Consider the following 27,700-nt stretch of genomic DNA (forward strand, 5'->3'; position numbering starts at 1 on the left):
TTAATAAACATACGACCTATAATAAAGTGATCAAACTCTTTCTTTCATAAAATTAGTTATCCATGACACGCAAACCTTCACTTTCGATACCAACTATTACATGCCTAATACAAATACGATGGTGAAATAGAGAAAAAGATCGAAAATTTCACTTTGAAAGGAACCAACATCCTAGGATCCTCTCGAGAAGGCTTTCATGGCAGCTCACCCTCTTTAGAGATCAGTTGGCTTCAGCTGGCCACCGAATCCCTTCTCCTTCCCCCCACCTCTCTCTCTTTCCCCTCTCTATGGAGGCAGTCTTCTGTCCACTATTTTCTCCCTTTTAATGCCCCACTCTCTCTGGTTAGCTAAAATAGTTGCCTAGTAAAGTTAGACGAGGAAGACTAGTCAAAGCAAGGACAGGAAGACTGCCCCTTCTAAAATGACTAGTATAATTTAGCTAACCTTATCAAAGCAAAAACATTAATGCAGATTGAATAACATAGTATCATTGATAACATACGACTCCAATGAGAAACCAGCATTTTTACCAAAAAAAAAAAAAAAGAGAAACCAGCATCAGTACAAATGCAAAGACACTAAAACACACAGAACTGAGACAATTCACATCAGAGGAGATAGCAGGGCAGCATCGAAAAAAGAGGTGGAGGATATGAGTTTGGATTTCACCTGATTAGGATGCAGCTTGGACCCAAATTTAGGTCCGTCCTTGGGTGGGATTTCAATCCCAAAGCATATGGTCGCAGTCTGGATAACAATAGATGGAAATGACCTAAGAATGGAGTTGAGATTATGAAGATTGGGTTTGAGAGAGAGAACTAGAATGCTATAGAACATGGTCAATCTTCCAGCTGATAGGTTCATTGAAAATATCATCAATTAGCTGAAGCTAGAAACTACATTGGAATCATTCATCTTATGGCTTCAAGTGCTTCCTTGCATACTTACTGTGCTGATAGGTACGGTGCATCATTTGAGACCAAAATTGTTCTCGTACTTCTAAGTCTTGGACCACCTGACCTCAGGCATGCTTATCAGGACATGAGAAGATGCACAATGGATGGCTTTTTACCTCAATCTAGTTCGATATAGATTAATGTGATCTCACCTAAATAGAGCATTAAATAAGACAATGTGAGCCTTGGAGCACTCTTTAGAAGACAAGCAGAGAATCTATGGAGCATTGACACCAGACCGCAAACTAATGTCAGAAGAAAAGCCCAAGCAGAAGCTGGCATTCCTTCCTTTACAGCTTGAGAAGTAAAACACATCATCACATTCAATACGAGTAACGTATGGAGAGGAGAAAACTTCAATGAAATCCATGGTAACTACTGATTAGTTACAAAATGGAATCAAATACTTGACAGCAACTTATAGAAAAGGAGCAAGACCTGCAACTTACCTATGCCTTGAATAACCTTCCACCTGATTTGCACACCCCTAATTCATAAATTCACCTCATAAATATTCGCTGGTACAGCTAATTAGTTTTATTTTTCCTTTCTTAACCTGATCGCATGCTCTCCTCTTCGGAGAGGATCTGAACTCCTTTCGATGGTGCTTGTACTAATAAGGATAAGAGATGAATCAAGCTATATAGCAACTAACATGATAAGAAGCTTATGTGGTATGCTGTCCCTACTTCAAAACAAGTAATTACAAAGTCCCAGGGATTTATGACAATGCTTTAATGCCTCAATCCTACATATGTAAGGCGACGATACACCAGAGAATGAAATTCTCGATCACTACAATATGCTGCATCAAATCCTTTTTACCCCAGAAGAACATGTACAGAAGCACAAACCTCTATTTGGAGAATTCAATCAAGCAAGCGTTTTGTAGTTGTTTCCTTCAGCTCATCCAGAACTAGTTAAGAGGAAAACTGGAAAGGAACAGAAGCAACACGCCAGCAATCTGATATGACATGCCGATTCCAGCTTCTCAGCATTCTATTGGGGTCTTACAAGCCAAACCCTTAATTATATGTCTGCACTGGAACCTAGGATAAGAATCAAAACAAGTTAATATTTATGCTTAAATAATATTTGAATGGAGCAGGTGATGTAAGCCCTGTCGGTGGACTGTTGAACAAAATATGTATATATATATATATACACCTGACTAATGAAGTAAGTTCTTGTTCAACATCCAAACATCAATGGTTGAAATTATTTATATTTATTCTTTAGAGCAACAAGGTAATGATAAACTAGTCTAACTAGACAACATGACAACTGTAAGATAGAACTTATCATCCAACTTGTATTATGCCTAGATTCTAACTTTTTGAAATTAGATTTTGCCTCCATTCAAAAATCATCTCATCCTAACCTGCAATAGATGGATCCAGATAGGATTGCCGGCAAAGACAGGTTAGTTGGTTTCTACCATAAGAAGTTATAGCATCCTTGTTTCCTGTGATTTGAGAGCCTAAACTTCAACCTGAGTTTAAAACTGCAAAGATGCACCCACATCTGATGAGAAAGTTATACCCAAAAGACATCAAATTTCTTTTGTCTTTGGTATCCTAAGATTATGTAAATTCGATCTATTATCATAAATAAAAGATGTCGCAATGCTTCCAAAGTACAAAAAGGCGCATCCCCTCTGTTTTGGGCCAAGTTGCTGGAAGGAAAAGAATTCTCAAACTACACAGAACACATTTAGATCATGCAACAATAATTGAAAGTCACAAGTGAGATAAATACCAGATGGCATCATTCAGAGTGGAATCTGAGAGGCAAGTGGAACTAGCAACCTTTGAAGTATGTTGTGAATCATTGATGACTCGATCTGGAATCTTACACTTTATATTCAAGTTGAAAGGTGCAATCTGTAATGTTGCTACAGAATGAGGAAACTTCTATGGATGCACAACTATGAGAGAACGTGAGTATAGAAATGCTAGAACACAAGAAATTGTCTGGTAAACAATAATACCTTCTTGCTGTATCGAAAATCACGCTTGGGCAGGAAATACAGGGGTAAGTTGAAGGTACTCGAACTTTTGACCAGCAAGAACAATTTAGATGGGCCTACAAATAATAAAAACTTTTCAAAACAGAGTTTGATTAATATTTTGCATTGAAATAAAAATGACATGTCACCAAAAAAAACCTGCATAGGAAGAACTTCCTGCACCACTTGTTATTAGGGCCCGAATAGCCTGTTCATAGTTCAAAGTTAACATAAGGGGAAACCATTTTCCATGATGGAACAGAGAACATCGCAGTAAGAGAAATCAACCTTCCTTGCAAGAGCGTCAGCAACTTTACTTTTGGTGCTGTCCTTTGCACTTCCAGAATCAAATTGCCCATGGAAAAATAACATCTGGTAAACATGTTGAGGTCGTAGAGGACTTGCTCCAAGAACCATGGTAACTCCCTGGATGTTAGGCATTTCATCAAGTGCCTCTTGAAGAGCACAAAGTAAACTAGAAATGGAATTCATCAATTTTTCCAGCCTCTTGATTCCCTGTTTCACCTCTCTTTTTCTCAAGTTATGCTTCCTCTGAAAAGATGCCTTGGATTCTGTAGGTGCTAAAACTGTCTCCTCCTGAAACCAGACGCTATCATGATCCGAATATTACATCCCAAACATTTTAATACTGAGAGATGGTTAACATACCAAGCTTTTATGATCTTCCTTTAGAGTATCATATTCATTTTCAAGGTGCTGCAAAATCCTGGAAAGTTGACAGCAGGAACATTATAAAATATTTCAACTCATATTCAAATTTAACTATTGCATTTGCAAATCTGTGAAAGGCAACAAGAATAATTATGACAAACGCATATTCAAATAGATGCAGAATTTCATGCTTGTTAACATTAAAAAGCTCTTTAACCATCTTGGAGAGCATAAATGAGGCTATCAAGGAACTTTTATACTCTGGTTGCTGATTTGCTGATGATATCCAAAGCTTGCAGATTAATAAAACTTTTACTATTCTTTCAAAAATTGCAAAGTTTTATTTAAATAACAACTTTTATATGTTAGAAACGATAAGCGTGTTTGGACATAATTAAAGATCATAACAATTCATAAAGTTACGTGCTTTTTAAATTTGAAATAACAAATTATGCTTTTACAGATTTATATGTTTGGTTATGTGGTGCTAATCCAAAAGTTCTCTGATATCATATAATTAGAGGTTCTACTCCTACAGAATTTCCTCTCGGCTTATCATCCTCTATGTTTCCAATTTTGATCATTTTTCGTCTAACGAACATACGCCTCATATCAAGTGCTCGAGTACTGGTATGGTACTGGTACCTGTATCTGTTGGGTTACCAACAAGGTACTAGATGCCAGCAAAATAAAAGGCTACACCAACTATCATATGTCGATATGAAATGGTACCCAGGGGCATACCAAATACCAGTTTTCAATGATACAGCTAGTGAGGACTGGTACAAACCAGCACTTCAACCCTTGTCTCATATAAAAAATGAAGGGTGTCCCAATGCACAAGGCTACCGCCACTACAGGGTCTGGAGAGAGTGATGACCCAAAGATTGATTCATAGATTGATTTTGATGATCACAAAACCTTGAAGTATAGATACTAATGTTTATGTTGCAAGGAGAAAGATATTTATTTTGCAAGGAACATAGCAAGTTGGGAGAACACAAGAAGGCCTCCAAAGCTCTCAAGTTGGAAGAAAGCTACAATTTATTGGCCCAAGCTTAAAGTTCAAAGGATTCAAATTGGAGGAGTAAAATCAAAGAAAAAAATTCAAAAGAATAGTCTTCGAGTCGACTCCTGAGGAATTCGAGTCGACTCCAATGTTTACCGAGTCGACTCCGGGGAAGTATGAGTCGACTCCTAGGAGTCACAGGCAGAAAAGTCAGAGAGCAGTTTTCGGGTCTGAGATTCGAGTCGACTCCAGTGGAACGCGAGTCGACTCCGATGGTTGGTAGGTCGACTCCAAAGAAAGCAAGAGTCGACTCTCAGCGGAACACAAGGAAAAAGTCAGAGAGCATTTTTGGGACTCTGAGATTCGAGTCGACTCCCGCATTGCACGAGTCGACTCCGAGACTCCGCGACCATCAACAGACAGAAAACCAAGTTACTGCCTCTGAGATTCGAGTCGACTCCCAGACAGCTCGAGTCGACTCCAAGGCAGCGCTACACCAAGATGGCAGAAGGCTGTGTTTCACAAACTGAGAGCCGAGTCGACTCCAAGGAAGTTCGAGTCGACTCCAAGACTGGACGAGCCAAAAGACAGAGGATCGGGAGTTCGGGCTCTGAGATTCGAGTCGACTCCCAGGACAGTCGAGTCGACTCGAGAGGACAAAATTCAAAATTGGATCCACAGACTTCAGTGGATGAGCCGACTCCGAAATTGTCAGGTCAGCTCCAGAAGTTGGCGAGTCGACTCCAGGTTAAGCCGAGTCGACTCCCAGTCAAGGCATGCACTTTAATTCAAATTTGGAACAGTGGCCGAGTCATCTCCAGTAAAGCACGAGCCGACTCCTGCAACAGGCGAGTCGACTCCTGATCGCGCGAGTCGACTCCGATCCCAACGGTAATATTGTCAGGAAGTGCAGACTGTGTCCAACGGCTCTATTTTTGTCTCTAACGGCTATATTCTTGTTTCCACGCCATCTAAAGCTATAAAAACAAGAAGAGAGCTAGGAGAGAAATCATGGAAGTGGGAGAGATCATCTAGGAAAGAGATCTCAAAGAGATTACAAAGGAAATCTCCCACAAGCACAAAAGGGCCATCCAAAACGAAATAGAGAGAAGAAGAGCATCCAAGTGAATCCGAAAGCTTCCTCTCCATCCGTGTGCTGCCTCGGGGATCCTCTACTTCATGCCAAATCAGAGGAGGATCAAGTAAAGAAAAAGCCGAGCTCCTCCATCTTCAAAACTCGTTTGAGGGCTTCTCTTTACTCTATTTGTTTATATTGTCATATCTGCTTGTTTAAGAAGCTTTGATTTGTTTTTATTCTTTGTTTTAATATCTTGTAACTTGATTCAATCAAGGGATTGAATCAAGGGGTTAAAGGCTTGTTGGTGAGCCAAAGGGAAAACCAACGGTGTAAGGTTTGTTGGTGAGCCAAAGGGAAAACCAACGGGATTAAGGTTTGTTGGTGAGCCAAAGGGAAAACCAACGGGGGTTTAGGTTTGTTGGTGAGCCGAGGGTAAAACCAACGTGTAAGGGTTTGATTGTGAGCCCGGAAAAACAATCGGGGTTGGTTCTAGTCGGTGAGCCTGGGAAAACCGACCGAGTTCGTTGTGCGCTCGTAAAACAACAAGTTGGGTTGTGAGCTTGTAAAACAACCGGCTGTAATCGGTAGGATTATAGTGAAATTCCCAAGAGGTCTTGGGGAGTGGATGTAGGTGCTGGGGTGCACCGAACCACTATATGTCCTTTGTGTTTGTAATGCCTCTAGTTATTGTCTAACTAACACACTTACTTACTTAGATAAATTGCTTGCTTAATTCTTATCCGCACATCCTTTAGTTGCAAGCATATTTAATCAAGTCGAAGTCTATACATCAAACCCTTGCTAAGTTTAACTTTCACTGTGCATCTATACAACTTAGCATAGTTAATCATAAAGTTTTAGAAGTAGCATAAAAGTTTTAAAAGACCCAATTCACCCCCCCTCTTGGGTTGTATCTACTGGGCAACAAGTGGTATCATAGCAGGTGCTCAAATATTATTTGTAGTCTTAACCGACTAGAGCCAAAGATCATGACAACTCAAATAGATAGTTTTCTAGGAGAAGGACAATCAATTGATACACCTCCACTGTTTAATGGTATAAACTACCCACATTGGAAAATACGCATGCGCATTTTCATTCAATCACAAAACTATTATCTATGGAAAATCATAATAAATGACCTTCACACACTCTCTCATATTAATGAGAAGGACTTAGCACAATTAAATGCTAATGCTATGAACATATTATATTGTGCTATTCAAGAAACAAAGTTTAATGAAATTTCTGCATGCTTATCTGCAAAGGAGATCTGGGATACTTTAGAAAATATTTATGATAAATCTCAGATTAGCTCTCATATGCTTCAATTATATACTAACAATGAGACTGCAGAAAAGGGTGATGAATCTCCCTCAGTCGAGTCGACTCCAAGTAGCTCAGAGTCGACTCCCAAGTTAGTCGAGTCGACTCCAATAAGGTCTGAGTCGACTCCGAGGCAAATCAGCTTCCTAAAGACAAAGAAGAAGAGGAAGCAAGAAGAAAGGAAGAAAGAGGTAAAGCGCAAGAAAGCCTTGACCAAGAGAAAGTCAGACAAGGAATTGAAAGTTAGGAGCAACAATGAACTACAAGAGGTAACTAACTTATGTCTTATGGTACAAGAAGATAAAGTAGAATCTGAATCTAATCTTACACCAAATGACTTTCATGAAAAATATTCTTATGAAGAACTTTTAAATGCTTTTCATGATTTGTATAGTGAATGTAGAAAATTAGCTAGGAAAAATAAAAATCTTAAAAAGCTAAATTTGGAAATTTCAAAAGAAAGAAATTCTATTACTGAAATACAAGACAAACTAAATTCTGAAAATAAAAGTTTAAGGTCATTTTCAGAAGAATTGATTCAGAAAAATCATAGCTTAATTAAAGAAAATCACAACTTAAGTAAAGAAATTAATCAATTAAAATCTTTTATTAACAAATTCACCGTAAGTTCAGAACGATTAAAAATGATGCTTGAAAGCCAATATGTTGCTTGTGATAAATCAAAACTTGGCTTGATTCCTTTACTTAACAATAAATCTCTAGAGAAAAAGGTTATCAATTCATCAAGCAAACCATTAAATAAGATAAGTTATTTCAAAAATGAAAAGGATGGAAATAACAACTTTACCTATCGTTCTAGTATAATTAAATCAAATGGTAAAGTTATTACTATTAAACAGATATGGGTTCCAAAAGGAACCATATGTCCTAACTCTCAAGGACTCAAGCAAGCTTGGGTACCCAAAATGAGAAAATGAGGATGTACACATAGGTGTACCAAGATACCCATGGAACAAAAGAAACTTAAAATATACTTATGAAAAGTTATTAACAAAAATCAGTAATCCTTGCATCTCATCATTATTTTTGCTTAGTATTTGATATGAATTGCTAGTAGTGATCAATTTTGTGATATAGAAAATACTTTTGGAAATATGATCAAATCACTTCATAGTATACTTTACTCACTATTGGATAAGTTGCAAAATGATTAATTTATTAAGAATAATTCTATGAATTCTCTATATGCTTGATTGAGAGTTTTTATCCATGGCATTATTGTTTATTGATCATAGATATGATAATGTGTACTTGGTATGTTTTTAAATATATGCACTATGAATACCAAGATTAAAGAAACCATCTTTAGCATACAAAATCAACTCATGCTAGTATATACTTAATCTCAAAAGACCTTGCCATTGGCTTACTTAAATTATCTTCTTAAAGGTCAAAATTTTGCTATGCATGCTAACTAAGGAAACAACCAAAAATCATTTCTAAATCTAAAGATGTTGTTTCCATCTCTAAGTTTTCAAAAGCTTACATTGGATTTGTTTTTGGAAAATAAACTTGAAAATATTTTCTGTATTTGCTGAATCTTGTAAAAGTGTTTCAAATGATAAAGGTTTCCTAACTGTGAAGATAAAGAGTGTCATGGCACAGTGTTGAAAACCAAAATCCTGATAAAGTTTATGCAGAAATTAACTATTTCAGCACCAAGGACATATTAAGTAAAATAGGGGTAATAGAATTCTTGAAGAAATGAAAAAGACAATTATGTATGATAGTCATCTATTAAAAAGCTATCATCACTGCTTGTCATACATATGATTTCTATTAGATCTATTTTAGATGAAAACTCCTTTTGATCTTCTGAAAAATGGAAAATGAACCATTGCATATCTTTCATATTTTTCAGTCGTACATATTATGCTTGATATGTTCTTATGAAAAATAATGCCAAATCTGATAGAGATATGTCTATCCTTGGATATCATTCATCAAGCAATGCATATAGAATATTCAATGAAAAGATTTTAGTTGCAAAAATATCAAGTCGTCTTATTCTCTGTGAGACTAATGATTTACTGTCAAGATACTAAGATCAAATTATATATGGTTAATCTTTTACATATAACAATCTGAAAACTTGTTAATAATTATAACAAAATTGAGTTTTTCAGAAATGCACTTAATGAAGAAAAATTGATAACTACTAAAAGACTGAATCAAGAAAAGATGAAATAGATCTTGATTCTTGCATGATTAAAAGTAAAGATCACCACTATCATTTGCTTGACTCATGAGCTTTATATTCTGTCAAATGAATGTGTAGAATTCACTCCTATGTGGTTATTTCATTAAAAAGTAGATCTATGTTAAATAACCACCATATTTAAAAATTACACATTACATATATAATAAAGCAATATGTGATTTAAAACAAGCATCAAAAGCTAGATATATAAAAGCTTAGGTAACCTTGTTGATAGAAAGTAATAGTGATAAATCTATGCATCAAAAAGAAGAATCTATGATATCTTGCTTGCTCATAGCACACATTGATGGCATCATTTTTGTTCTACCAATGAAAATTTATATGAATAGTTATATTGCAAGGTGAGTTTGAAATATGATGAATGAATTAACATCTTCTCTCAAACTCCAAATTAAGACAAACAGGAAAGGGGATCTTCATTGACCAACGTTAGTCCACAAGAAAACTCTTATAGAAGATTGGCATGAAGAAGGTATATCTATGACCCCATCTTGTAGAATTCGAAAAAGATGAGAAAAGTAGATCTATTGTGTTAAAGCTGTATTGAAGCATGATAGAATAATTATTTTATCATACAGCTAGTAGACCAGATTGTACGCTCATTATGTGACCGTGTGCAAGACTTCAATCTAATTTTAATGAATCATATTTTATTAATAACCAATAAATCATAATCTGAATTTTGATAGAAACAAACGGTTAAGATAAATTGATTAAAACTTAGTTAACATATCTTACTGATAATTATCTTAAGCAAATAGAATCTAAACTAAATTGATTTGATCTTGATAAATCTATCTATTGCCTCACATGCTTGAACTATCTTTCTATCTCTTTAGTTCAAGTGATATGTGCTTGCTAATATTTAGGCAATCTCTTGAGTAAAGTGACTCAACATGCAACTATTGTCATATCTTATATTGAGTCACCTAATTAAAAAATATATATATGTTGGATGAATGCTTTGTATCTTAAAGAAACTAATGACCTTCCTTCAAGAAAGAAAAATGAGAAATTTCAACTTGAAGGATATCTTCATGTAAGATACACTAAACATTCACATGCAAACAAGAGAGAGGATCTTCTTCAGCCAAAAGTTCCCACATAAGAAATCTAGTTTGGCTTGAAGAACATATAATGAATAGGTAATTTTAGATACCTTTCTCACAAATTAATTGAGCAAAGTCAATAACTTAAATCCTATTATGGCATGATTAAATTCTTTAATTATTAATTTTTGATATCATGTCTATATGTGTATTGACTGACTTATACTTTTAGAAATTGTTTCATGGTTTGCTCAATCTAAAATATTTCTATGGCTGTATCATGACCATGAAATACACAAGTATATGATTAAAACTCTGATTTAGAATGACTTGTGAGAAGCTACGAATTCTTGGGCATAATGAAAATAGTGTTTGCATGATATACCTCTATACGATACATTTCATTATTTCTTTATTCTGCTCTTTCATGTAGATTACTTGAGAATAGCAAAAAGAGAGAGATAAAGAAAAGAAAATGGACATTGTTCAAGAGATGAAAAATCTGAGCAAAGGCAGGTACTTCAATCTTAAGGAAAAGCAAAACAAGCATAATATATTCGGCACATTTGGAAGGGATAAAATCTATAATTAATTACACTCAAACAGGGAGAGTTTGAAGTAAACATTTTAACCTTTCTATATTGCTCATCATAGGGATGGTGCCAATGGGGAGGCTAGTGGTAGTACCCGGCACTATTTGACCCAACTATTCGGTGTAGGGCATATTAGGGACGGCACAAGAGGGAGGCTAGTGGTAGTACCTCGTGCCCCTTCCCAACTCCACCGGATAGGGAGCAAATAGAGTATAGAGCATAAGAAAGTAAAAATGAAAGACAAAGTAAATGAAAGTATATAAGAAGAATCAAGTCTTTTTTATCACTTGAAAACATAATTTAAGGATGAAATCAATGCAAGATAATATTTAAATAGGAGGAGTTTATTTGAAAAGAATTGATTTTGATCCTTGACATGCTTGTTCTTATTATTTTAATGTATGACTTAACACTTAATATAGTGTGCATATGGTATGATGTTTTGAATTATGGGTTCTCAATATTTTGTAATGCTCCATGCTTAGATAATTTAATTGAATGTTTGAAATACTGCATAAATTTTTGGTATTATTGAAAAGAAATTTCAGATTTGTCGTTCACAATCATCTTTAAAATCTGAAAGTTAAATAAATTTGTAAAAAGGAGAAGAGAAAGATATCTCTATTTAGGCAGAATGAATTAATCTTGATCTATCTTTCTACTTGCCTAACTTTGATACATAATATCCTAATACTTGTTAAAATATCCTCCATTTTGTATCAAAACTCAAAATTAAATACAAAGATTCTGAAAGTGCTCTAATGTTATTGAAATATGCGTTTTCAATCTTAATGATTTAAGATGAGCTATAATGTGGAAGATACATATCTCAAATTATGATTTTGAAAGCCTCAATTGAAAATCCTATGTAATTCAGAATCTGATTTTGTATACAAGCTTAGACTCAATATGATTTCTAAATAAAATCTTAATGTAAGAAAAACAGAATTAATTCTGATGCCTTTGGTTGATTGCTCCGATACGCATCCGAAACATATCATTTCTTATCTTCAAAGTGTACTAATATTGGTCCAAATGATGTGTCTTTCGAAGATCTTGATTGCAAACAAAAATTTCTAAATATATGATCTTATTTTGATATTAAAAAGATTTATTGTGCTTCATGTATCCATTGCAGAAAAACTATAATTAAGAAATTGAGTTCTATAAATAGATATACTTCAATGATCATCTATATGTTTTTCTCTCCTACATTATTAAAGACTTCCATCAATAGAGTGAATGATCTTAAAACTAGAAATATTTCAGTTCACTCAAATGACTCTAAAAGAAAGAAAATGTAAATGCTTTTGAAAGAAATTGAGCTTCAAATGAATCATTTTCTGATTAATATTTCTATACATTTTCTCTAAGATTAAGAGAAAGCATAACTTGTTCGTAAAGGATTAGAAAGAGTAATTACTACAAATTTTGGAATAATACTAGATTACTCTACATTCTCGATATTACAGAATTTCAGTGTTATTCACGTTTATCACTAAAATCTGAAATTCAACAATTTAAAATGATTAAAGAAGAATGCATCTTTTGAGGGGGAGCTTTAGATATTCAGTATCCTATCCCAAAGACACTTTATTTTGATGCATACTTTGAATTTTATGGATTGATTTTGATGAACCTCCTTATATTGCAAGACATGCTTTAATTTCCTTGAGATGAGTTCTATAAAGGTTGTCTTATCTCAAACCTTGAGTCTTATGAAAATAAGCTGAAATATATTTTTGAGATTGACAATCTTATTGAACATTATCTTAGGATTCTAAACTCTTAAATGGAATGATCAATTGAGGGGGAGAAAGAAAATTTCAGAAGGAAAGGTCTTATGGAACTTAATCGCATAAATCTATAACTAAAGGAGAGAGAAAGAACACTAAATGAAAAGTGATTCTAATACTCTCCAATATGTATCATCTGAAATTTAAATCTGAAAATCTGTATGATACACCTTGAGGCGTGTTATTTGGTTAGTATATCTCATGCATCACTCTTGAACCAAATTGCAAATCTTAAGAGCCTCTAATTTAATGAAAAAGGGGGAGAATAATGTGTTAAATTTTCTTGAGTATCTCTTAGAAAATCTATTTTTGGAACTTCACTAATGAGCTCTAATTGGCTTGCTTTTTGGAACTTCAATTTTGTGCAAATTAATTATTTTATGTATCAAATTGTGCTTATTTTCTAAAGAAATAAAAGAAAGTCTTTAAAAGAGCTCTAAGATGTATCAAAAATTGCATGAATGTATATTTTGATATTTGTGCCCCAATGCTCCTATTATCATAAAAGAACTTTGAAGTCATTAAGAAAATTAATTAAATTGCTCTCATGGTTGATAAAATACTTAATAGATTGGGCAAAAGGTCTTAAACGAACAAGCTTTCATACTCAGTGAAGAGAGGTTAGATTTCCACTCATGTTTTTCCTTGAATATCATTTGTAGTACTTCTTGAATTAACCTAAGGAAGATTCCACCTACACTTGATTAGAAAACTATCTGTGGTATCAAATTAGAAAACCTCTTGAATTCACACTCGATGTGTTCTGCTCTGATCTTTGTGCTTAATGTTTCACTATCTTTTTGATGTTGTCAAAAAGGGGGAGAAATATCTAAGTATATGCTATATATACTCATAATGCTTTATTACTTTGAATTGAATACAAATCAGCTTAAAATTTAAATATGTTAATTGTGTTAAGCTGATTAAATCTAAAGCATTATCATGAAGTATGTTTTTACATATATATGTTTTCTACTTCATGCAACTTAGCTATGTATTACTTCTAGAAATCAATATCTTTTATATTGCATATACTCCAAGTTTTGTCATCATCAAAAAGGGGGAGATTGATGACCCAAAGATTGATTCATAGATTGATTTTGATGATCACAAAACCTTGAAGTATAGATACTAATGTTTATGTTGCAAGGAGAAAGATATTTATTTTGCAAGGAACATAGCAAGTTGGGAGAACACAAGAAGGCCTCCAAAGCTCTCAAGTTGGAAGAAAGCTACAATTTATTGGCCCAAGCTTAAAGTTCAAAGGATTCAAATTGGAGGAGTAAAATCAAAGAAAAAAATTCAAAAGAATAGTCTTCGAGTCGACTCCTGAGGAATTCGAGTCGACTCCAATGTTTACCGAGTCGACTCCGGGGAAGTATGAGTCGACTCCTAGGAGTCACAGGCAGAAAAGTCAGAGAGCAGTTTTCGGGTCTGAGATTCGAGTCGACTCCAGTGGAACGCGAGTCGACTCCGATGGTTGGTAGGTCGACTCCAAAGAAAGCAAGAGTCGACTCTCAGCGGAACACAAGAAAAAAGTCAGAGAGCATTTTTGGGACTCTGAGATTCGAGTCGACTCCCGCATTGCACGAGTCGACTCCGAGACTCCGCGACCATCAACAGACAGAAAACCAAGTTACTGCCTCTGAGATTCGAGTCGACTCCCAGACAGCTCGAGTCGACTCCAAGGCAGCGCTACACCAAGATGGCAGAAGGCTGTGTTTTGCAAACTGAGAGCCGAGTCGACTCCAAGGAAGTTCGAGTCGACTCCAAGACTGGACGAGCCAAAAGACAGAGGATCGGGAGTTCGGGCTCTGAGATTCGAGTCGACTCCCAGGACAGTCGAGTCGACTCGAGAGGACAAAATTCAAAATTGGATCCACGGACTTCAGTGGATGAGCCGACTCCGAAATTGTCAGGTCAGCTCCAGAAGTTGGCGAGTCGACTCCAGGTTAAGCCGAGTCGACTCCCAGTCAAGGCATGCACTTTAATTCAAATTTGGAACAGTGGCCGAGTCGTCTCCAGTAAAGCACGAGCCGACTCCTGCAACAGGCGAGTCGACTCCTGATCGCGCGAGTCGACTCCGATCCCAACGGTAATATTGTCAGTAAGTGCAGACTGTGTCCAACGGCTCTATTTTTGTCTCTAACGGCTATATTCTTGTTTCCACGCCATCTAAAGCTATAAAAACAAGAAGAGAGCTAGGGGAGAAATCATGGAAGTGGGAGAGATCATCTAGGAAAGAGATCTCAAAGAGATTACAAAGGAAATCTCCCACAAGCACAAAAGGGCCATCCAAAACGAAATAGAGAGAAGAAGAGCATCCAAGTGAATCCGAAAGCTTCCTCTCCATCCGTGTGCTGCCTCGGGGATCCTCTACTTCATGCCAAATCAGAGGAGGATCAAGTAAAGAAGAAGCCGAGCTCCTCCATCTTCAAAACTCGTTTGAGGGCTTCTCTTTACTCTATTTGTTTATATTGTCATATCTGCTTGTTTAAGAAGCTTTGATTTGTTTTTATTCTTTGTTTTAATATCTTGTAACTTGATTCAATCAAGGGATTGAATCAAGGGGTTAAAGGTTTGTTGGTGAGCCAAAGGGAAAACCAACGGTGTAAGGTTTGTTGGTGAGCCAAAGGGAAAACCAACGGGATTAAGGTTTGTTGGTGAGCCAAAGGGAAAACCAACGGGGGTTTAGGTTTGTTGGTGAGCCGAGGGTAAAACCAACGTGTAAGGGTTTGATTGTGAGCCCGGAAAAACAATCGGGGTTGGTTCTAGTCGGTGAGCCTGGAAAAACCGACCGAGTTCGTTGTGCGCTCGTAAAACAACAAGTTGGGTTGTGAGCTTGTAAAACAACCGGCTGTAATCGGTAGGATTATAGTGAAATTCCTAAGAGGTCTTGGGGAGTGGATGTAGGTGCTGGGGTGCACCGAACCACTATATGTCCTTTGTGTTTGTAATGCCTCTAGTTATTGTCTAACTAACACACTTACTTACTTAGATAAATTGCTTGCTTAATTCTTATCCGCACATCCTTTAGTTGCAAGCATATTTAATCAAGTCGAAGTCTATACATCAAACCCTTGCTAAGTTTAACTTTCACTGTGCATCTATACAACTTAGCATAGTTAATCATAAAGTTTTAGAAGTAGCATAAAAGTTTTAAAAGACCCAATTCACCCCCCCCTCTTGGGTTGTATCTACTGGGCAACAGAGAGTTTGATATATGCAGCCTTACCCCCATGCACAGAGAAGTTGTTTCCATGTTTCAACTTGTGTCACCCAGATCATGATGGAGCACCCTTATCCTTGTGCCAAGAGCTTCCCTCTATAACCCTTGACTCATATAAAATATCCAATATAATCAAAAGTTTTAAATCAAGAAAAAAGATCGAATCCTGAAAGCCTTCAAAAGCAGCCTAAAATTGAGATGAACATGTTCTTCAAAATGAAGCAGGAAAACTTAAACAAATCACACCCAAGTTATGGAAGGATGTTTTTTTAAAAAAAAAAAAAAAAGAGTAAGAGGGGGACTAAAAAAAAAAACTTAATACATGAATCTTTACTCAGATGCTTTACATCGAAGCCTTAGTATGTATATTATATTTCCAATTTCCAAGTTTCTAACATACTCCCAAGTATCCCTGCTCAAGAAACTACATCAAACTTCTTGATTTTGAAAATAGTCCTCGCCTTATAATCAAGTTACAAAAATATAGGGTACAGAATTCTCCAAAAACTCAGCAAGCATTCAAGAACCAACCTCTCGCATAAATCTTAGTTGAGAAGATCAGGCATTTATGGCTTACTTGCTTATATAGGTTTGGGAAACCAGCAAGGAAAATTTTTTGGTTCCCCATTATTGCATATGCCATATTGGTGCTTACCATAACTATTTTTGACTACATAAACTTTAGTATATCAGTAACTATAAAAAAGAAACCCTATCCCATTTGAGTTATCAAAGGCTAGATATGTAAGTAATTAGATATGCTAAATTTAAATGACTTTGTTCAAATTACTCCCTTCTTCAATCTGAAATTAGAAATGCCATATTGCATATTTATCTTTAGTCTGAAATATATGTTCCAGAAGCAAACTACTACACACATTATATCAGTTGAACCAATAAGCACCATATAACAACCATCAATCTGCAACAAGAAGCTCTGTCCTAATTTTTTGGGTTTTGTTATATGAATCCTTCTTTGCATTTAACTCCTCTAATGTTAAGGGCCCTGGTATAACAAGTCTCATAACATCCATGTGTTATAGTTTAGGTCTTCCTCTCCTTTTTCCTAAGTTCTAACCGTCCAACACTAATGCAAGCACCTGTTCCTACCAAATCATCCTCAGATATATATACAAATTTGATACTCTCACATATAATCAAGCACACTATGCAAGACATGCAATATGATGATGCCCAGTGTGACCAGCTAAGGCATCAGTCAAAGTAATTTAATCATCAGAATTTAAGTATAGTCAGAAGAGTGCCTCCATGGTGCTTCGGCAAAGAAGACCAACCAAGCCACATGTTTTTTAAGAATGATGGAGCAATACAATTGTGGCTTTCCTTACTAGAAACTTTACAAGAAGTAAAATACATATAACATGAATAAGGAAAGCCTCAAGAAACTCCTGGAGGATAAGACGAAATAGAGTATCAACAGTGCCTGGTAGTTATATAGGTTGAGACTCCGATAAAACTGGTGGTGGACAAAGTGGTTATGATACTGCAATGAACTAATATGGAAGCACGTTTGTCACGCCCCAATCCGAATTCACGAACTGAGGGTTGTGTCAACCGTCACATACTCATAGGGAACCTTCCCTACAAGCATGCAGGACATCTCAATATGATATCACGAACGTACAGCAGAACAACCTTAAATGAAAATATGCAAACTTTTATTTCAATAACTAACTCAACATTTAAATATCACACAATTCTAATATTATTCTAAGCATGGTATGCTGTACCGGTCGGTACCGGGCGTACCGTACCCGTACCGATGGGTACCGGTATCGGCACGCCAATGTCGGTACGCTTGGCGTATTGCGTACCGTACCGTACCAACACTCAGTACGCCTATACTAATGCGGCACCGGTACGGAGTTCGGTATCGGTACAGCGAACCTTGATTCTAAGGTAATATATCAATTTAAATGAACTTTAATCTAAGATAATCTGTGCCAAAATTCTGCTAATCGCTCTCCCATATTGAAAACCCCGATCAGGCTAGTTCTCTGAATCTATAAAATAATAAGAAATCATATGATGAGCTAGATAACTCAGTAAGCAATGATCACTTTAGCTAGACAAATCAAACAATTGAATAATAATTTATAAAAAATAAGCATATATACAGTACAAATATACAACTCAAATCTTTCTTAAAATATTAAATTTTTGTTCATAGACTCAAATTATTTCAAATATTCAATTCATCTTATCAATCCTAAGCTATGACCACATCTTCTCTGTGGCAGGGTCGTAACACTGGCTAATTTTCTTGCGGCGAGTTGCGCATCATCTTGGAGCACATCATCTTGCGGCAAAGTTCTTTAGGATCGTGTATCTGCTTGCAGCATGTCACTCATCATCTTAGAGACAACCTCAGGACAATACATGTGCCAACGTATTAGCCCTCATTGGCGGGGTCCTCAACATAGCCTGATCGAAATTCAAATAGTTCTAGATTTTATATTTCAGTTCTAAAATCATGTAGTGTCAAAATTAATCAATCATATCCATACTATGATCATATATCGTTATAATATTCCAAAATAACATATTCCGTAATAATATACTATTCATCAAATTCATGCATCATAAATAATACCACTCAAAAATCATGAATACAATAAGTTAATAATTGCTGATAAATTTAGAAAAAGTAAAATATTACTTATTTTGCGAGCGAATCCAAAGTATCAGTCCAATCAATTTCAAATTTTTTTCTAAAATTCTGGTATTTAAAAATTATATTTTTAACAAAATTTATCATAATCATTCCAAAAATAAAAATCTTAATTTCAATACTCTCATAGGGCAGACCAAGCGGAAGTGCCCAACACTCCGGCTGGTCTAATCAAGACAAAACTCATCTAATCATATTCAAACTAGGGTACAGATGTTCAATAGAGATCGAAAGTGAGCAAATCTAATAGTGTCTAGAAAATGTCAAGATGGGGGTTTGCGTGTTGCCCGTCGATTATGGATCAAGACTCTTCACCAGGGTTGATCCAAAATCACGAAGAAAAGTATCTTACTGGATCTATCATCTCTAGAGAAAGAGTACAGAAAGAAAGTCTAGTAGAAAGAGAAAGAAACTAAAGAAAGAGAGAGAAAAGAGAAAGAAAGAGGAGGAGAGAGAAAGAAGAGAAAGACCATCTTCTTTTTTTCCAAAAGAGGGGAGAGTTTGTCTCTCCCTTTCCTTTTCGGTCAAAGAGGGTGGCAACCCATGGTGGCTTAGCCTCGGGCGATGGTGGCCACGATAGCTGTCAGCTGCAATCATCACACTGACAACAGTGGCCGGCCGATGTAAAGAAAAAGAAAAAGAAGAGAGGAAGATCAATCCACATGAATCTCGGCCAAGATCACAGTCGATCACCTAGGCCAACAGTTGCATAATCTCAGGGGTCTCAACAAGCGCCAAAACCCGGCCAAACCCGACGGCAGCGAAACCTGGAAGAAAAAAGGGCCGAAACAGAGCACCTTGTTTCGGATTGAAGTTCCGGCAATTCACCAGTCCAAATCTACGGCAAATCACTGCTAAAATATCAAGAGAGGGAGAGAAGAAGACGAGGAATACTTACCTCGATCTGGCAAGGTAGTCCAGCGGCTCCTTTCGGTGACAAATTAGGAAAGAAGATCCGGAAGAGGAGCTTGGAATTGCCGACTGGATCTCAGGTGAACTCGAAGGAGGTCTTTAAATAGGCAACTCCAGCCTTTTTCGGCCGGTCTTTGGATTACAATGGGATTCCGATCACCATTGCGATCGGGGAGGAAGAAGACTCCCAGCCGGAGTATTCCTCCCGATCCTCCCTCATGTGCGTCGCACGTGAAGCCTTGGGCCAATAATAACTGGGCCGGTCAAGCGAACCAGGCCTAGTCCACTAGGTTTTACAACGTTTAAAGACATCATCAACAAGGGTAACATTAAGAATTTTGCATCTTAACAGCTTAGTTACTAATTTGATTTATAGATGGGAACAAACCTAAGCCATATCGAGTTTTACGTGATCATAATGTATCTGATTCCCATCTCAGCACAGTATGCAAGAAGGGGACTACTACTAAATTTAGAGAATGTGTATTTACTTATTCCTCAAGTTCTCCTTTAACAATAGTTTATGTAGGGGTTTAGATATAAAATTTCCTTCATTATGTTGATGAGGACATCCATTAGCATGTGGAGATATCGCTCTAATTTAGTGTCTTAGATTGCTTCTTGCATTGTTCCTGAGGATTTAATCTTCAGAAGGCCTTTGAAAGTTCCTTCTTCTTGCTTTAAAACTTTTTTTTTCTTTTCAGGTGCAATGAACCACCGAATATCTCAATAAGATAAAGAATCCAGGACTTTCCTGTAAACTGCAGAAAACGCTCAAAGAAAGATACATCTCAAGTAGTGGAGAAGTCAGAGAACAGATTCCAAGATCCCACATAAACACATAAAGCGAAATTCTCGTCTATCCAAAACAATCAATGATAAGAGATAAGGCATGCTGGTCTCAACATTCATACCAGCAATGGCGTACAATGCACAATTTTGACTAAGCGGAATGTATGGAAACGTTTTCACCGAACATGCTTTCGGCATCAATTGATCGACAAAAACTCTCTTTTTTATTTCTTTTTTCCCTAACGTCAGTCAAAACGATTAAGACTTCCAAAACCCACGATCCAGCAATCCAACAAAGAATGAGCCAAAATCAGACGAAAAGGGGCCTCGATTGAGAGAGAGAGAGAGGGGGGGGGGGGGGGGGGGGGGGGGGGGGGTGGGGGGGGTGTGGGGTTAGGGTTCTGAAGGGCTTACGAAGGGATCTGTTGGTGCATGTAGAGGACGAAACCGAGGATCTCCTTGACGATGTGAAAGATTTCCGATCTTCCCAAGCCATCGGCAGCTGTCTCGATCTCTGTAAACCTTAACCCGACTCCGCCACCTTCCCCGCTCGATTCCATTTCGCCCCTCGGAACCGTGGCAGGGACGTCGTCTCAAATTTGAATATCCGCGGCGGACGAAATTCCGCGTCCGAGGATGGACACGTGAAACGCACGTGATTCTCAGGACACGACGTGAGCCTTGTACTGTGAACGACGCCCGAGTCCACATGAAGTTCTATCCTAAAATTAGAAGGAAAATGAACATTTAGGGCTTGTTTGGCCCGATCATCTTCGTCTAGCCGGCCATCCTCTAAAGATCCACCCAAGTCCCAAACTAAATTCTAACTTATGGGTGTGTTGGTCTACGAGAAAAACAAAACCCATGAAGGAAGGGTTGACATGGACCAGACTTACATGGACTTCCCACCCCTATTTTGAAGGGTTTAGATACAATGAAGGATTGATGTGCCGAGTGACTATTGGCTCGATCCATAGGACTGGGCCTATCTAATAATTTCTTCATAGTTAGCGCTTATGTTATAGGACCTATGGAGATCTTTTTATCTTCTTATAGGATTCCAACTTGGGCGAAAAGGAGAAGGGAGAAGAGTTGGGTTGATACAGACCATGCTTAAATGGACTCTGCAATCGACTAATTCAACAACAAATTTAGCTCAAATCCCGTTGGATTGTCCAAACAAAGCCATAAAAAACCGCTTTTTGATAAAATTGCTATCCAAATTGTCTCCTAGTTTCTCTCCTATTTTTGGTTACGGCCTACATTGCTCAAGTTAGAAAGGATACTTACTTGGTGAACTCTCAAAAGAGTGCAAGCAGCCATCAAACAATCAATGCTTTTTCTTTGCTCAACTCTCAATTCTATGTAGAAGTGAAAAATTGATTCAGTAGGATCGTCCCGAAGGAAGACAAAGGCGGGGGAAAATTAAGGTTTGTCCAAAGAACCTAACAGAAATTGAGCTGAATTTTCTATTATAGCTGAATTTTCTATTAGATTTATAGATTAGAAAGTTCATTTAAGCATGCGCCATATTAACCCAACAGCACCCTAGCTTGAATCCTATGGCAAAAAACAGGCTGGGATTTAGGCCAACAAGCAGAACCAATTTAGATTTAAATGAGATTTTAGCAGGTGCGTAGCTTTAGGTCCATTGTGCAGTTAAAAGATACAAAGCACCATCACAGTAAGCAATGAAAAGTTTGGTCCTTCTAGGATTCAGAATCCCCATCAAATTTCTGATATTTGAACATTTTAGATTGCTAACTAAAAACGGCACACAATAATGTGTTCTTAAAATAAGCCTTCTCAAACAGTGATGTAAAACAATCGAGATGGTATTGTTAATACCATTCTCACAGAATTCCTCAGAAAATATAAGATTCCAAGAGCAACTTTACATCCACAAATTGAAGAAATATTAGAAAGTTCTCTGAACAGCTCCAACACAGCATAACTGGAAAAAATGACTCCAAAATAGAGCATTATTCTAGTCCATAATTATTATATGTTAATCAGATAAAATTCTCCCGCAGTTAGTGGGAAAAATGCATAACCTACAACACCCAGGCATGTTGATCCTTCGCCTCATATCCTTCAAGCCATGTCTGATGGACATGCAGCCAGACAAAGCCACCTGGGTTTTCAGGCTGACAAATAATGCAAATCAGACATCTCAGATATAGAAGCACAATATGTCAAAGTGAAAAGACACATTATAAAACACAGTATATAAAGTAAAAAGTCATTCTTGCAATTCACTTACCTTTGATTTCAGAAGAACACTAGTCAAACAACATTGCGGCCCTTCATCTGCGACAAGAGGACCAGTACTGATGAGGCATGGTTACATGAAAAAAAAAAGGGGGAAAAAAGGAGAAAATAGAACAGATGGAACAGCAGTATTCTCCAATAACCCTTTTAGCACAGCCATAAAAAGGCACCAGTGTTAAAAGTCGGCTTAGATTGGCAATGGCTACTACCAATTTGGGTTCTAATTGCAAAACTGTGCAATACAGTATGTTTGTGTTGGTGAGTCATATAACACCTAAAATTTTTCCCTTTAGCTTTTAACTGATCTCATGCAATTTTTCTAAAGCTCCTACTATTTCTTTCAAATTCAACTCTGTAGGCCGCAATCCAGTAAATGTGCTTGTTTAATAGTTCCTTGCATTATGTTTGTATGGTTGCAGTATCTTTCAGCGGTCGATTTCAAATGATGACCAATCATTTATTCAACTATGTAGGCCGCAATCATTTATGTTTGTATGGAGCATGCCAAAGCATGTATTAATGCACATGCGCATGCATGCTGACATGCTTGCATACAGCGACATGTACACACACACACACATACAAACACATACATGCATGCATATATACGATAGGTACATGAGGATTACTAGAGTGCCCGAAGAATGAAAAGAGAAACAGCATAAATACTTGTAGCTGATTAAGTCATATTATCAAGCTGGTGACTTGATACTAGGACTCTTTAGATCATTTCCATGAAACATTTTTCCAATATTGTCATTGATCTCCTCCTTACCAAAAAAATGTCTGCCTGTTCACGCTCATTCAAATGATAATTGTTTGCCAAGTCATTGGATTGTTATCAGCACTCAACTCATAAAGCCAAAAAATACACATCATCCCATGTGTCCTAAAAAAATCCATGGCACAACTATCATAGAAGTTGTTGGATCACTCCACATGGACTTTTTCTCTTCCATCAACACTAAAGTACAGCAGGCGCCAAATTCTGTGCAAACTCACCACAATTCCCTTCCTTCAACACCAAGACACAGCAGGTGCCAAATTCTGTGCAAACTCACCACAATTCCCTTCCTTCAACACCAAGACATGGTCTCCATCCACCTACTACAAGTCCCTCACTGCCTTCCCTACTCCTATAAATGTCTCTAACAAATACGTATCTTAGTTGTAGTTAAATTTTATATTATTTATTACTTTTATTTCTTTAATTTTGTCTTGCATATATTGGATGGGCTTTGGTTTAGAGTGATCCATCAATTATATTGAGCCAGTCTCAGGGAATTTGATTTTATACTAGAAAAATTTCCATGAGCAAACCTGACTATTATTTCTAGTTTTATCTTTTATAATATGATATCTCCTTTGCTTACTACATACATTATGCATTATTTTGTTTTATTCCTATCATATGTGACAGAAAAAGGTGACTATCTCCCAATAGGAATTAAAAATTGAATAAGCCTCTTCTAAAGCACAAATATACAACTCAGCAGTGAAAGGCCGATCTTAAGGGAAAGCATACGGTTGTGTGTACTTGCAAAACATAAGTACCTTTTCCCAAATAGGTTCAACAATTCCATCTACCCCTACTCATGATGCTAAATATTTAGTAAAGGCTTAAGAATAGTTTATGCACAAAATTGAAACATATAGCTTCATAGTTTCAAATGGAAAATGAGAATTACATAAAAGTCATCTGTCAAAAATAAAGATCAAGTAACACAAAATTAATTAATGATGGTTAAATTTCTAAAACTCACCAGCCAACTCCCACTTATCAAACTTCACCAGCCAAGCATCTGAACTGATCTGTGAAGTGAAAACTTTATCAACCCACACTCGGAACTGTTTTCCTTGTTTATCACCATAGCATGGTCCAAATGCATTGATGAATTGTTGAAGAGAATGCTCAACTCCAGAGGGATGAATAACCATTGCCGTTGGATGCTGTCAAACCCATATAGGCAGTGGTTAGTTTATACAAGTTATCCGATAGGCAGATGGGATACCCAGAAAGATCACAACTTTAAAGCACTGGAGAAACCTATAATTGCATTTTGTTTTAACGGCCAGAAATGACAGCCATAACCATTGGATGTTGTAAAAATGAACTTATAACTTTATAAAGCTATCAAAGAGTCAAAATGGCAAATCCTCAAATGGTCAGTAGGTGATCAAAAGATGTATCTGAGAAGATTCTTCTTATGAAAACACAAAATGACAATCCTTGAAAGGCATACACTACAAGTACAGTGAGAAAAGAAGAAAGGAGAGAAAATTTGATAATTATCATACTTACACAAACAGTCTTCAAATTTTGGATATGCTCTTCCGACTTTTCAACTTCTGCCCGACACCACCTTTCATACAACAAGTAAAACTTGACTACTTCACAAGCAGGGCTGACATTGTCTGGCTTGCAACACGACAAGTCTGTAACATCTCTCGGGGATGTATTGGGACCTAGCTTAAAGTGGCCAACAGCTTGGATAATACCAGCCGCACATCTTTCAGTTGCGTGAATTATCTTAGGGTTGTTTTTGGCATTTTCCACGTACCATTGCAACAATTCCTCTTGGGCATTTTTGACCTAAAATTTAAGAGGGTAAATATTGTAAAATTGATATAACATCCGTTCATGCAGCAAACTCTACACTATTGAAGAATCTAGCAAATTTCTTTCAAACGACCCACCATGACACCATAAACATCTGGAATACTGAACAATTCAGCATCATTGCCAGAGTCACCACAAACAAGAGTATTAACAGGAGGTTTGCCATCTGACTTGAACTTTTTAAGCAAATAAGCAAGAGCCTGTCCTTTGCCAGCACCTTGAGGTAATATGTCAAGATCCATTCCACCACTGTAAATTATTTTCACATCCAACTGATTGACAATAAAAATGAAAAATAAAAAGCAAAAGAAAAGGTAGGTGTCAAGTTAGAGGAATTTTGCAGCATTTCAAAGGAAAAAAAAAAATCTTTGGTCCGAGGAAAATGTTTATGCTATAAAATGAGATTGCCATCCTCCAGTCTCAAGTAGTATTACCCCACGTTTCTCCAGACGTTGTGAAAGAGACTTTATCACTTCTTGAGCATGCCCCTTGTCAACATAAAAGCTAACCTTGTGGGGTCGCTGCTCTGTTTCTGACTGCACATGCATTTTTCAAATAAATCAACCTCCAAATTCTAATATGATCAGAAGCTCATCGACAATATAATGCAAAAGAACAACATAAAAAGACTAAAAGTTACATGATTTTACCTGAAATGACAGCTGCGGAAACTTTGATGTTTCCTCAATAACAATGTTCCGATCCCATTTCTGATTCAAAACATTCTGCCAGCCATCATCGGGCACCATTGATTCACCATATGTTATCTCCGTACCAACCGACATGATTGTTATGTCTGGTGTCAGCATGGGCTTCTCTTTCCTTAGCTGCTTGTAAAGAGTAGGTGATCGGCCGGTCGAGAAAACCAGCAGAGAATCGTGGCGGTAAAGGGACTCCCACAATGCATTGAACCTTAGCAGGGAGAGATTCTCAGGATCATGATGATCAACCTGCAAAGAGAAAAGAACTTCGGTAACATCAAAGGGACATCGTTACAATTGAATCCATGCAATGGATGAGGCTGAATCTAGACCTCACCATCGTATGATCAAGATCCGAAACAATCATGAGACGGGCAGGACCATTGAGCCTATTCATTTTCTTGGAAGACTACACAAAACCCTGCAGAGAACAGCAATTAGATTGTTTAGTGTCAAGAGAGTGCAATAATGTCCTTTTTTTCCCTCATAATTTGTTTCTCGAGTGTCGACACGAAGATTTGGATTTTTCATCATGAAATTTGGGTTTTCAAGTATCAGCAACAACCTATCAAATTTTCTGAAAACCTGATTATCAATGGGGCACATCGATTTGCTTTTAAAATTATTATTTTTTTTTCTTTTTTGAGTATCAGCAAGGGCAAAGCACTCTAGAAATTGAGAAATCATACAGATATCCGGGAAAAAAAAAACAACAATAGAACATAAATGGAATTAGCTTCAAACTAAGCAACTCCCCCCAATCTTTCGATCAAAAAAATAATATATTATCGGTTTATTAAGTTCATTTAGCCAAAAAAGAAACTGAGAAAACAGCCTTTAATTTTTGAGGAAACGGGGGAAAACGAGCAAATTAATAGCAAAAGTAGAAGCCAAAGTGAAGGCCGATGGGAGATAAGATGGAGTGGAGAGATTACCAACGGGTGGATTGATCGATTCGCTGCGGCTCCAGGAGATTAGGGCTCGGAATTTTGATCGCTGGGAGCTAAAGGTCGGGCTTTGCAGGTGAGTTTCCGCCTCCCGATGCCGATAGATGAGGAGATGGCGACGGAGAGGAAATGAAGCTATATTCTCGATCCAAAATTCGATGGGGGCGGTTCCTTCGTAAAGATTACCACATGGGACGGTCGAGAACAAACAGCTTTATGATTTTTGAAGGTGACCAAGCAACGGTGATAGGTTGGATATAGAAGCCCGAGTGGGACGGGATTCGAGATATCTCGGGTACGAAGAGGAGCGACGAAATCTTTCTCAGCGGACAAAATTGCCTAAGACATTTTATGATATTTTATTTTCAAATTTTATTGGATGTATTCATACTCGTACAATATGGCATGCTCGAGCTGGCTAAAAAAAAAAAAAAACCTAAAAAGTGACATGGCGCAAATAAAAAACCATACGATGATGTGGCATCTTCGTGGCATAATAATAGAATGTAGGCTTCCACGTTGGCGTTGAATATATGCCCCCAACAGCCCCCAAATACTTCTAATCAAAGATTCAAGTCTCGACAAGGCACCTTTCAAAGCATCCAAACTAGATATCATCTCGTCGTGAATAGAGTTATTCTATTATTATCCCAATATCTTGGTAGACACATCTTAAGATATCTTCTGTCCCGGAGCACAATGGAATGACAACGCATCGAGTTCTATTTGGATGACAACGCATCCAATTCTATGAAAAAATAGAATAGGTCTGCTCCATAGAATTTAAGACTTTGATAGCATTTGCAA

General features: G+C 37.0%; 2 protein-coding genes across 8 annotated transcripts; both read right to left on the reverse strand.

Moving 5' to 3' along the window:
• Positions 1-1,623: 1,623 nt before the first annotated feature.
• On the reverse strand, positions 1,624-21,196 carry LOC103719697 (non-structural protein). Of its 7 annotated transcripts, XR_015972981.2 has the most exons (9): positions 20,769-21,042; positions 3,634-3,691; positions 3,490-3,561; positions 3,253-3,390; positions 3,124-3,172; positions 2,947-3,041; positions 2,715-2,839; positions 2,338-2,460; positions 1,624-2,005 (listed from the first exon to the last, which is right to left on the reverse strand). XR_015972981.2 is itself a non-coding variant. In XM_088710403.2 (8 exons), exons 1-8 carry the CDS (start codon positions 20,912-20,914, stop codon positions 1,948-1,950), a joined length of 741 nt encoding a protein of 246 aa, XP_088566529.2. In that variant the 5' UTR covers positions 20,915-21,042; the 3' UTR covers positions 1,624-1,947. The 7 variants fall into 7 exon arrangements, 3 of the variants coding, with proteins under 3 accessions (XP_088566529.2, XP_008807285.4, XP_089783263.1); XR_016398291.1 differs by lacking the exon at positions 3,634-3,691 and having other exon boundaries at positions 20,769-21,196; XR_015972980.2 differs by having other exon boundaries at positions 3,253-3,561; positions 20,769-21,160.
• Positions 21,197-22,173: 977 nt separating this feature from the next.
• On the reverse strand, positions 22,174-27,239 carry LOC103719698 (sucrose-phosphatase 2-like). The gene is made up of 9 exons (XM_008809064.6): positions 26,882-27,239; positions 26,284-26,367; positions 25,896-26,195; positions 25,680-25,781; positions 25,323-25,517; positions 24,928-25,218; positions 24,389-24,575; positions 22,618-22,664; positions 22,174-22,501 (listed from the first exon to the last, which is right to left on the reverse strand). The coding sequence occupies exons 2-9, from the start codon at positions 26,341-26,343 to the stop codon at positions 22,409-22,411; spliced, it is 1,275 nt and encodes a 424-aa protein (XP_008807286.2). The 5' UTR covers positions 26,344-26,367; positions 26,882-27,239; the 3' UTR covers positions 22,174-22,408.
• Positions 27,240-27,700: the final 461 nt, after the last annotated feature.

This window comes from Phoenix dactylifera, chromosome 14 (assembly GCF_051530095.1).
Source record: "Phoenix dactylifera cultivar Ajwa chromosome 14, Ajwa_hap1_PhDact_Kaust_v1.1, whole genome shotgun sequence".
NCBI lineage: Eukaryota > Viridiplantae > Streptophyta > Magnoliopsida > Arecales > Arecaceae > Phoenix > Phoenix dactylifera.

What these genes read in the sequence shown, in the direction of transcription:
- LOC103719697 (XM_089927137.1), bottom strand. Translation starts at nt 21,065, where the DNA reads ATGTGGACTCGGGCGTCGTTCACAGTACAAGGCTCACGTCGTGTCCTG. An exon ending in ATGCACCAACAGATCCCTTC is followed by an intron (nt 3,562 to 20,768) that starts GTAAGCCCTTCA and finishes GTCTGGTTTCAG; the next exon opens with GAGGAGACAGTTTTAGCACC. An exon ending in ATTTTCGATACAGCAAGAAG is followed by an intron (nt 2,840 to 2,946) that starts GTATTATTGTTT and finishes GCAACATTACAG; the next exon opens with ATTGCACCTTTCAACTTGAA.
- LOC103719698 (XM_008809064.6), bottom strand. Translation starts at nt 26,343, where the DNA reads ATGAATAGGCTCAATGGTCCTGCCCGTCTCATGATTGTTTCGGATCTT. An exon ending in CGGATCTTGATCATACGATG is followed by an intron (nt 26,196 to 26,283) that starts GTGAGGTCTAGA and finishes TTCTCTTTGCAG; the next exon opens with GTTGATCATCATGATCCTGA. An exon ending in AACGTCTGGAGAAACGTGGG is followed by an intron (nt 25,518 to 25,679) that starts GTAATACTACTT and finishes ATTGTCAATCAG; the next exon opens with TTGGATGTGAAAATAATTTA.